Source organism: Pelodiscus sinensis, chromosome 1 (assembly GCF_052426305.1).
Source record: "Pelodiscus sinensis isolate ZL-2025 chromosome 1, ASM5242630v1, whole genome shotgun sequence".
Classification (NCBI taxonomy): Eukaryota; Metazoa; Chordata; order Testudines; family Trionychidae; genus Pelodiscus; species Pelodiscus sinensis.
The window spans coordinates 100195715-100208228 of NC_143052.1; the positions used below are offsets into that span (position 1 = coordinate 100195715).

A 12514-nucleotide genomic window follows, 5' to 3' on the forward strand; every position below is an offset into this window, starting at 1 on the left:
CAGAAGAGATCATGCTCTTATTGGAAAATCTTATTAGTTGGATACTGTTGATTAAATTTAACACTTAAATACGTAATCTCTAACTTATCTTAGGTTTCAGAGGGAAGTCTCTGTGATATGAATGGAGCAGTTCAACCATGATATTCTTTCAAAAGTAGTAAGAAGACAACATTGCAGTATTGTGCAGAGACTAGCTATTTTCAGGATTGCCTTTTCACACATCAGAGATGGAATTTATTTTTAATGAAAGCTTAGATTCTAGAGCGCAGCCCTGGCAAGGGATGAATGCAATGGTGTTGAAATTTATAGTGCAACTTGGATAGATGTGTGTTCTCCCTCTTTTCCAGTTCCGTTCCATTTAAAAAAAAAAAAGCCCCAAAATGACATTAATTCGGACATGTCATTTGATGTGTTTTCCCAGGTTAAGTTCTGTAATAAAGTTTTGTGTGAATGTTGTTTTCTGGAGTAATGTAACCCTGTTTTCTTTCTAGAGAGACTTAATTTGTTGCCATACTAGCATCAAAATTCAAAACAAGGTAACTTTGAAGTAGCACTGGTATGAAAGATCACTTGCTGCACTATACACAACACTTATAAGACAAAGCGAAAGCATGCAATGGCATTCTAATATTAACCCATCTAGTAATGGAATTCTTGGTTAAAACTTGTTAGCCCTTTCCACGTTTTAAAATGGAAAGAGAATTTATACTGGGGCTCAAGTTGTTGAGTAAGGGTGCTTATATCTCCCCACCACCCAATTGAGGGCTCTGGTGTATTGGACCTACTAACACCAATGTTCATTAACAATAACTGTATGAACTTCAGCCAGCCTTGTAATTACTCAGCACTTTCAAACATCACCCCAATTAGGTGCCAAACATTAAGCACTCATGTTTTGATAGTTTTAGCTTATGCCTTTGCTCCCTGGCTGTGTTTACACTGGAAACTTATTCCAGAAAATCAGCCGCTTTTCCAGAATAACTTGCCAGCTGTCTACACTGGCCCCTTGAATTTCTGGAAAAGCACTGACTATCTACTGTAAAATCATCAGTGCTTTTCTAGAAAAGGGCCAGTGTAGACAGCACAGATTTCTTTTCCACAAAAAAGCCCGGATCGCAAAAATGATGATCGGGGCTTTTTTGCGGAAAAGTGTGTCTACATTGGCACGGACGCTTAGGTTTTTTTCCATACCTAAGCAGTGCATCCTATACAAGTGGCTTGCAGAGGGATACTTTAATAAAGGTTTATGCATGACAACTTTCTATTACATTCCCTGCTTTTAAAATATTTTCATATGCTATTATTAATGCGGAATATACTATGGTTTACAAACCAGAATAAATAAGCTACAGCTAGCCACCAAGAAACATCAGGATCTTAGTGAAATCAGCCACTCAAGAACATAGGACAAATTCCTTAATGCTGTTGCCTTTTGAGTGTAGAGTGAGGTTGTGCTGTGTTGGATTAGATTACCCTTTGACTTGATTTTGACACTGAATTAATTATAGGACTGTGAAGTTAAACAGATCCATAAAAATGAATGCCACTTTGCACTTCTCTAATATCTTCCAATTACCATATTTTCCAGCGTATAGGGCCACTGGGCATATAAGACAACCCCCTAATCTTTTAATTAAAAGATAGGGTTTCATCTTATACCCCAGCGCCCCTCCGCCTCCTTTGCTCCCGGTGTCCCTGGTCTGCTGGAGACAGTCCCCAGCAGACCAGAGGCACCAGGAGCAAAGCCGCAGCAGCTTTGCAAAGCCGCGGAGGAGCTCCGGCGGGGGGGCAGCCCAGGCACGCCTGGGATGTATACCCGGCGTACAAGACGACCCCCGATTTTTGGGGGATGTTTTTTAACATCAAAAGTCATCTTGTACGCCGGAATATACGGTACAATGCATGTGATGTACATTAAATAAATCATGCAACACCTATTTTATAGATGGGGAAAACAGATTAAATTACTTCCAAAAATTACTTAGTGAATCCGTGGCAGAATGACAAATAGGGTTCCCATTTTAAAAAAACTAGACCATACTTCCTCTCCTGTTAAAGATGTAAATGAGGCACCTGCTATTTCAACAGTAAACCTTTTTAGGCACCTACAAATGTATGAATATGAAAAATAGCAAAATCAATTTTATTAAATATGCTCATTCCAAATCCCATCTAATGCTTAATGAACTAGAACAAGCTACGCTATTACAAGAGGAGATTTTTTTTTTTTTTTATAAACATTTCAAAGCTGGATCTAGCACCGAAGTTTTTAATCTTTTTCTTTCTGCTATGAAAAGTCCACAGCCTGCCTGTGTCTTAGTAACTGGTTTTCTGCATGTAAAAGCTAGGGCTGGTGTTCAAGGGTAGCAAGCCAAGTGACTGGCTAGAGTTCCTTACCAACAGGCTCCCTCAAAATTATATTACTTTGGCTTCAGATGGGGGTGCCAGGGCTTATGTTCCAGGCTCTGCTTGGTGGCCCCCCAAGAAACCTCAACCACCTCAAGGGCCTTGGATCCCTGGTTGAAAACCACTGCACTGACTACACCCTATCTAGGTCTTATATAGCATCACCAGATGCACTGTATTTAAGGCAGTTTGAAATAGCACATGACTACACCCAAAAGTGACTTGGAGAAAGGGCAGAGGATGTCAACACATAAGGAATTGATGACTATATGCCTTGGAAGGGAACAAGCCCTGAGGTTTGCATTTTTTCAAATAAAACGTTTGAAATAGTTTATGCTTGTACATATGACTAGGGTTGCCAAGTGGTTTCTGAAAAAATACCAAAAAAACCCAAACACCAACATGGCCCCTTTAAGAAACACATAGTAAGACTTTTTGGCCCTAATGGACTGCAGGTAGCTGCCCACTGTATCCCTGCACCAGGCCGGACAGCTCCACTGCAGAAACCGGTAAGCACTAGTGTTGCCAGGCTGCCTCTGTATTGAGCCGGACAGCCTAGGATTTTTGCCTCCTGGCAGGGAAATTTTAGGTATCTGGTATTTTCTAAAATTTTTTTTTTTTAAACCAGACAGGAGGCGAAAATACTGAACAGTTCAGTTCAACACCAGACACCTGGCAACCCTAAAATGTGACAAGCCAATATTTTCTCATTTTGGTAATATATAAAAATAACCTTCAAAATGGCTGCCAGTAACTCATTGTAGCTCACCTAGCTCAAAAGTTCTAATATTCTCCCTTTTTCTTTGAATACACATATTTGAGCCTTAAGGTATTTTTAGTCACACTGACTTACTAGTGAACATACAATTTTAAAAACAGAAGCTTGAGATAGAAAAACAAAAAGCCAAACAACATTGCATGCAAACCCAGATGGGCCCATCTAGTTTTTGTTCAACAGGCCAGTTTTTTAATTAATTCCTGTTCAAGAGCCACGATGGTGGCGTGAGGAAAAGGATATTGTTATGGCTCCAGAAACATCTGTTCAAAATAAGTTCCTCAGTTTGCCAAATCAGTCAGGGGCCACACACAAGTGAGAAGCAAAAAAACCCCCCAAAAACCCTCACTGATGTGGCCCCAACTAAGAAGCAGAAAGACACTCCCCACATTACCTTCACAAACCAGAGTCTAGTGGGGCCCAGGCTAGTAGATTGTGTGCGCTCCAGCTCTACAGGGAAGTAGGAGGGGGTGGAGCACCCAGGTGGGAGCCCTGAGCCCAGGGTCCAGATGCAGGCAAGCCGGGGGTTGCATCCAGCCCCCGACCCTTAGGTTCTGCACCCCTGATCTAAAGCATATGGAGAGTACACATGCCAGCTGCACCCATTTATCTCATTCTATCCAAAATGCCATGGCCTGATGGCACAAAGTTGTTCCAGGCAAGATGATGTTAAAATACTCCACTAGTTGACATACTGGGAAGCTAATGACAGAAGTCCATAGGGGTATTGAGGAAAGGATACAAACCACATCAACATTTTCATTTTGTGGCAACTTTTGGTAGGAACATGCTTCAAGGCTGGTTACAATTTCTTGATTTATATGGAGATAATTTCCATTGCTGCATATTATTATACTATAATTAAACCTGCTTATCCTTTCCCCCTACTTCTGTGCTTTACTAGCCACAACTTCCTATTTATAATGCCAGAGAAATGTCCGACTACGGACTACTTCCCATTTATGACAGAGAAATATCTTACCTGCTAATTTTCTGTTAGCAGTTTTTCTCCTAATTCAGGTCCTCCAGAAGACTGATAAATGACCAGAAAGAAAAAATTCAGTTTGTATTCAAGGGAGACTCAGACATATAATTAAAATTAATATAGTATATCAAGCTGTTGTCTCGATAGTAGTAATTGGTTGCTAGACCTTTGTAAGAACTCTTGTAGTGACCAGAGTTGAAAGATAAAGCTTAGTCCAAGTGCTGCTTCTAGCACTTCTACTGGACCACCCTCAAATTCCATAAATGAGGAAAGGGGTGCAATTAACTATTAATGCATACCTTCTCTCATTCCGGAAGCTCATTCTGCATACTAGGGATGTGAAGGGTTAACCTGTAAGCAGGGATGGAGCAGCTCCCTGCCTGCCAGGGGCAGGAGCAGCCAAAAACAGGGGCTGCTCTGGCAAGGATGTCGAACAGCCCCTAACTATGGGGAGCCCTGGCCCTCTACGGGCTGCTGTAGCCCAGCTGGTACAGTTCCTGCCTGTAGTGGGGGGGAGAGAAGAGAGAGGCAGAAGCATAAGCAAGGGATGGTCTGGCCTGGCTGGAACAGCCCCTGCCTACAACAGGGGAGAAGGGGATTTTAAATAGGATTTTACATCTGGATACAATTACTGTGGTCTATTAAAATCACAGCAAGACAAAATGGATACTCAGACTGAAGAGTGTATTGCAAATTTCTGGCTGCAAGGAAGCTGTGCTCACCCATAAGAAAATATTAGTAGAGGTCATAGGCTAAATGCAGTATTACCCATTAGGTATTTTTTTGTTTTTTTAAACTGACTATGTGGCTGTTAGTTTCAAGGCTTTTTAATGGACATATGGTCTGAAACAACAATGGGATGTTCATAATACATTGATCAATGTAAGCAGAATATGGAGGCAGGGAGTAGATTATAGATTAAACATATAAGATTTTTAAGAGAATATAAACATTATAAAAAGCAAATTCATAATGGGTATTGACCAGGAGAAAGTAAGTTGGTGATCTCCAAACCCACCATGGTTAGGTTAACACCTAGTAAGTAGTAATGAGTCACATTCACAGGATCAATGCAGTTATTGGGATAACTCCCTCACTAGCTTCCCCCCCCCCCCCCCCCCCCCCCCCCCCCCCCCCCCCCCCCCCCCCCCCCCCTCACTGTAATGTGTCAATCTTTCAATGTTTTTTTGGCTGTTTATAATCTGGGAGTTAAAACATGCAGTGCAAACCACTTTTACATGTCAGTGTCAAAGTATTCTAGAACTATTCAAGTACAAAAATCTTGAATACTTGAGATACTATTGTAGCGCATCAAAAGAAGGCTGAGAACGCTCAGGACACTGCTGCTAGTGCTTACTAGTCAGAATTGGATGACTTTGCAGATTGATCGCAACACCTGAGATTTGTGATAAACAAAACAGATATTTTAATAACTGCAAAATATACGTTTGTAAAACATCTTCTGTTCATTAAGAAACAAATATTCTTGTACAAGAATGAAGAATTCAAATTTGGAATTATTTTTAAAATATTTTACTTTCAATAAATTATAACCTCTTTTTTTTAAGGTTACCTCAGTCATGGAAGGAGAAACAAAACTTTTACATTTATTCATCATTGCTCTGTCTTTCCTTATCCAACCAATCTTCTTTGGAACAGGCAGCAGAGATGCATTTGAATGGTCCAGAATTTTTTTTAATATAAACTTATTCTGAGAAAAGGTACTGCTCAATATTTCATGCCTGAATCATGAAAGTGCCCACACCTCCTTCCCGCTACTCTTAAAAGCAAATTCTTTAAACTTAAGACCTAAAATTGGAATAGGCAATTTCTGATGGGGGAGAATACTCCAAGCATTTGGTAAGTGGTCTGAGATGGAAGTTGGGTGCAGAAGGGAGCTTGGGGTAGCAGAATGGATACAGGTGTCTGGAAGGGGGTAGAAGTTCAGGAGAGGATTCTAACCTGGGGAAGGAATGTAGGAAGAGGTACAGAGTCTGGGAGAGAGTTATGACCAGGGGCAGGAGTATAGAGGGGCTGGACTGTGACCTGGGGCAGGGAGTTGGAGGGAGGGAGTGGGTGGAGTGCCAGGTGTAGGCTCTGGCCAGGAAGGCTCTCAAAGCTGGTTGTTAGGGCTATGTGTATCTTTGCACCATGTGCTCCATGGGGGAGGGGGGAGGAAGGCTATTTTGCGCACTGCTTGCACTGCAAGCACAACCCTGAAAGCTCCCATTGCCTAGTTTATGGCTAATGGACGCTGCGAGGATTGTGCTGGAGGTGGGGGCAGTGCACAGAGCCCTCCCCCCCCCCCCCCCCAGGGCTCGTAGCACAGAGATGCATGTAGTCCTATCAACTGAGTGCATGGGGCCATGGCAGGCAGGTCACCTGCCTGAGGGTCCTGTTGGGCCATGCGACATTGGCAGCCCAGAGTATCATGGCAGTCTGTATTTTGCCTACCCCTGACTTAAGGGAACCAAATCTTTCAGAAGACTTTTGAAATGTGTACACAAATAGTTCTGAATTGAAAAGTACTGACATACACCTCATTTTCTAGGACAACCACTTTATTACAAAGAATAAACAATGCTTTGAAATAAGATTTATTCAATTATTTTTTCATTGTACAAAATGTCAGTTTTCTTTGTAGAGATCACTGAAGTAACAGGCCATAAAACTATAACCATCTCAAATTACCAGTTAACAATAACATCATTTACTATATCTTCAAAGTTTATGGCTTGGTCATCACATGCTCTACTTCAAAGTATATTCAAAGATATTGCTATCATTATTTTAAACACTAAATGTTGCTTTTCATTCTTTTGATTTCCAATTTCACAAAAACATTCTTAAGTTGTTGCAATATCTGCCACAGCTAACATAAGTTTTATACTTATACAGTCAGAACTTTAACAAAAAGTCTACCAAACCATGAAATTTCTACAAATTTCTACAAAATTGATATTGTATTCTGATCAATATGGGTGTTTTGTTTACAATATTTTAACAATGGTAAATATGGAATAATGAAAGCTTCTGAGCAGTTTCCCAAACAGCTAATTTCAATTGTATTTCAAACAAATTTTAAACCTGGAACACACATCTCAGTATATTTGTACACTATCTAGTTTATAAGCAAATAAAATGTTTTCTCTACTATGAAACTTAGGTAGGATTTAGATATTTTGTAAGTACAGTTCTGAGAAGCAGACCTCAATGTGCATTTTCACAGTGTACAAAGTAATTTAATTTTAAAGTAAAACTGCAAAGCACAGAACAGGAGATTTGCATATGTTCACTATCAAACATTACCCAACTGGGACAATGGAAGACAGCAAAAACTTAAGCCAGATGTAAGTACACTTACACAAAAAATCATAGTTTGATTGAAAACACCACAGTTTTACCTTTGGTCATCTGAACACATCCTTTAAAAAATAAAATGTGCAAAGTATATGAAACCAAGTGCAAAAACTCCATCCATGGACGTACCCAACAAGTTTTATTCTTACATAATCTCTCTACAATTACAGCTATCAACCAACAAAGTCAAAGCCATAAATGTTTTTAAAGGCATCTTTCACAGTACTAATAAAAAAACAAGTTATACTTTTCTAGTTACAGCTTGCATGTAAGTGAAGATTTTAGTTACTGGGTAGTTCAAGGTCATAACTGATTAAGGGAACCATAAAACCAATGTTTTTTAGCTCATTTAATTTTGTCTGCAGGAAAAAACCTTATATCAAAATTCATAATGCAAATATTGCAGCTTCAAGTAAAACTGTTGAAATCATCACTACACACATTTTTTTTGTTAGGAGAAGAACTATTTATACTATTCTTATGTCACAATCAATTCTATAGTGAAGATTTGTAAAGTCCCCAGTGCTTTTACATGGCATCATAGATTGTAGCTGTGTTAAGGCAGTATCAGCACTTCCATTATAAATGCTGCCTTTAAGAAGTCTAAAGTTTGGCCACATAAAATTAACTCCAGCATATTTGGGTTATTCAATCTTTTACCAAATATTTATGTCCCTATTTTATTTTTTTTAAAAAAGCAAATCCAAAACAAACAAGCAAGTCTATTCTTAGTTTTTAAGATTACATATTTACAGTGCATGCTCTTAACATCAATGTGAGGGGAAAAGGCAAATAATTCCACCTTGATGTATATTCTATTGGCAGAGGGAAATATTTAAAGTGCAAAGTATAAACTTCATTGCACATGTCCAGTAACTTATTTTATAAAAGTTATTAGATGCCTCAAAATCAATTCACCTTGTGGCCTCACACAATTCAGCTATTTTACTCTACACTTTGGTAAACAAATGTTTTTTTAAAAATAAATAGCATTGAAATGTTTACATTTGTTCTATTACTGTGAACAAATACTTTCATTAGCACAGGAATGGATCAACCTATTCCTAATGGCAGTGCTTTTTGAGCTAAATAGCTGTCTAACTAATGAAAAATGACTAATAGGTAAATGGGAGTATTGGACTGATTGCTTTACCTTTATGTTCTACCAAACAAGCAGTTATGAAGACTAACTGGAATAAATATGTCATAAGAATTATTTTATAATATGTGCAAAACTGCTTACCATGTATTTTAACTTTGGTTAAATTTTAAAACTAAAATATTACAGAAACATTATGGAAGCAACACAAGCGATTACAAACATAAGAATGAGGTAAATTAAATTCTTATTAGTGCAAAAAGCAAGCATATGCTGGAAGCAAAGCATATGAATTAAAAAATGGATGAATCCTTATGAAGGGTTTAATATTAAGACCAGAGAGGTCTCTTTGTAAACATTAAGAATATTTACAAATTTAAGATTTGTACAACTTCAAAATCCCAACAAATAGTAGTGCATTTATATTACATGTATATTTTTCATAAACAGAAGTGACTAAGTTTCCTAGTATTTGCATATCTTCAGGGGAATGCCTTCAAAGATTAAAGTATTTGTTACAAATAGTAGAAATTTTTTTTTACAAAAAGTATATATATTAAAATATTCTATACATTTTAAAATACTGTAATAAATGGAAATGTTTGCCTTGCACTCAGATACCACATATGATGAATGTGGCACAAGAACTTCAACTGAACAGAATTACACATATGAGTCTTTTGTAAAGTTATCTGCAATGGCATTCTGACATTCTACTAAATCTTTGAAAACAGGCACAAGTGACAGATAATCCTGTACACCTGCAATTTTTTACAAATTTAAATTCTGCTTCATGTGTCAATGGTAGAGTTAAAAGACAATGCTAATTAAAATTTTAATTATCAAAGTGGCTGTTGATACATGATTAGTATCTAATTGTTTACCTTCAGTATAAGAATTTCCATATATGGTAGTTCAACCTGAGCAAGGCTGCATAATGCTGATGTTTAACGCGTAAAAAAAAGTGTTCATATAAATTTAAGATAAAAACAATGCAAAAATAAAATATCTGGAGCATTTACAAAATATTATAAGTGTTAAACACTACATTCATAACTTGCATTTTACTACAGTGCTTCTATTTTGAACTTGATGTTTTCATTTCTGTGAAAAGAAGGAGGGAGACACATTATTATCTGTATGAAGTCATGGACCGTTTCAGTGATCTGACAAGTTCAATGTTCTTGAAGCTTTTTTCTAGAGATTTCAGTATATAGATTATTGCCTAAACCCTCAAAGCAGGGCTGCAATAATAAACATCAAATTGAACTTCTCTACATTTCTTTCCTGTATTAGAGAAACAGTTTTCAAGTGTGTACAATAGTGTTTTCTGATAGTTCACCTTCACAGTTTGTGCCCTGCAATTATTTCACTGATCTAAATGCAAAGACTAGAAAGTAGTAACGAGTAATTTATTGACCTTATAAAAGCCAAGACACCAACACAATTTCAGCAACCTTAAGAGAAAGCAGTGATACCACAGCTCTTACTGAAAGCTGAAAAGTGAACTAAACCTGGGCATAGAGGCTACAAATTACTACTTAGAGAGGGAAAAGGACAGAAGGAATTAACCAAAACAATGGATGCTACTGGGTTAGATGACTGTAGGAGCAAGTCAAAAATTTTGAAGTTGGTATGAAGCTAATTAGAATCTAAAATTTGGCTGGATTCTTTCTGCTAATGTGTATGTGTGGGGTGAAGCAATATTTTGATTGTTATTTTACTTTTCAGCTTTTACTAGCATCCAGATTAATAGGACAAAAGTTATTTGAAAGGTTTATGCTCAAGTTAATGACCAAATGGTTCTAAAAACAGTACAGATCATTCAGGAAGAAGAGGTTTCCTCATGTACGCTGATGAGGAAAAATGGACTCAACAGAAAAATAGCTCTCTCATAGTGCAGATAAATCCTATTTAACACTACAGTTGGTATCCACTTTACCTTGAAGCCATCGAACTTGCGTGGCTGGTCCATATCCTCTCTCATTCTTTGCAGAAATCCTGAACACTATAGCTGGTCTGGAGGTGTAATCAACATGGGCATTTGAAAGCTGTGCAGCAGTTACCATACAGGATGTTTTAAGACCACAGTATATTTTCATAAATACAAGCTGATTGGGGTTTTCATGTAGTTGTGTGGTACGAATAGCTAAGTAAGCTGAATATTCCAAGATATTTCCAGAAGGTGAAACAGGTGGCTCCCATGAAAGATGAATACAATCTACACTCTGGAGAAAAATTTGAAACATTATCTGTGTCACAAGGGGGCGCGCACAGTCTTTTTCTCAAAGTGATAAACAAGTCCATAATCCACAGGGGCACTGACTCGGACCCTACTATGGCCTCTCTTCAGCTCACTTACTGTTAATTCACTCATGCCAACCATTCATTCACTATCCATGATTCGTGACATCAGTGTAAGTATCACATTAACTTGATACTCAACTAAATTCAGCACATTGCATAAAATTGAATAACTACAGTAAAACTCCGATGGTCCGGCATCTGATGGTCCGGCACCATCAGGAACCCGGAAGTGCTCTGGGCAGCCGGACCATTGGAGCTGCTCTGCCCCCAGCTTCCCCTATTCAGCCACTGCTAAAACTGACCAGCGGCTGACTCCAGGAAGCCGGGGCAGAGCAGCTCTGCCTCGGGCTTCCTGGAGTCAGCCGCTGATCAATATCAGCAGCGGCTGACTTGGGGACACCTGGGGCAGAGCAACTGGGGTGCTGCCGGGTTGGTCCAGTAGCGCCGAGGAGCGACGCTGCGGGACCAACCCGGCAGCACCCCTGCTGCTCTGCCCCAGGCATCTCCGATTCAGCCGCTGCTGGTCAGTTTCAGCAGCGGCTGAATCAGGGACGCCTGGGGCAGAGCCGGACTATCGGAAGGGGGGGCCATGAGGGGTCTGGGGTGGCATCCCCCCCCCACCCCAGACCCTTCATAGCCCCCCCTTCTGATAGTCCGGCATATCTGATAATCCAGCACCCCCTGGGTCCCAAAGGTGCCGGATTATCGGAAGTTTACTGTATTAATGTGCAATTATTCTTGGTGTGAAAAGGCATATACTTACCAGAATCTAATTCTTATGTTTGTTCTGAGTCACAGCTGCTTACTTTACTTACAAAAGCATTTACTGTTAACAGCAATCAATCTAAAACAGGTATGGGAAACGGAACTCGCTTCTATTCTGGCTCACACAAAACAAAGAGGGCACAGTGATTCCAATGTACAAATAAAGGGACACCTTGGAGGTAATGAGGTTGTGTAGGTGAATAAGAAAAGAAAATGCATAAAAATTATCGTATTTTTAAATTAACAAATTTGACACAGTCATTGAGATCCAAATAATTTTTCAGAGTAATTAACATTTTACAATTACATAACATTAACAATTGTTGCCTAATACAGAAAAGTATTCTAAAACACCATCATTCTTTGGATCTTTTAATGTGCTATTGTGAGTCCTTTTAGGCTGCAAGCACCTCAGGACAGATAGTTTAACACAACACTAAACAAAATCTATACTAATCAGAGAACTGAGAAGTATGTGTTACCCATTAATAAGAACAGCCATGCTGGACCAGACCACAAGTACCATCTAGTCCAGTACACTCTCTTCCGACAGTGGTCAATGCCAGGTACCACACAGGGAATGAAGAGAACAGATAATCATCAAGGGATCCATCTCCTGTTGCTTATTCCTAGCTTCTGGCAAAGAGAGGCTAGGGACATTTAATAGCCACTGATGGACTTATCTTAAGTTATCTAGTTCTTTTTTTAACTCTGTTATAACCTTCACAATACTCTGTCAAAGAGTTTTCTATAGGTTGACTATGAGTTACATGAAAAAAAATACTTCCTTTTGTTTTAAACCTACTATCTAATTAAT

At 38.9% G+C, this 12514-nt stretch overlaps 1 protein-coding gene across 1 annotated transcript in view; it reads right to left on the reverse strand.

Moving 5' to 3' along the window:
- Positions 1-9736: 9736 nt before the first annotated feature.
- Positions 9737-12514, reverse strand: part of HCFC2 (host cell factor C2) — a 29819-nt gene continuing 27041 nt past the window's right edge. Inside the window, 1 exon segment of the mRNA XM_075938736.2 lies at positions 9737-10853. Within this exon segment, the coding sequence (XP_075794851.2) occupies positions 10518-10853 (336 nt within the window). The 3' untranslated portion in view covers positions 9737-10517.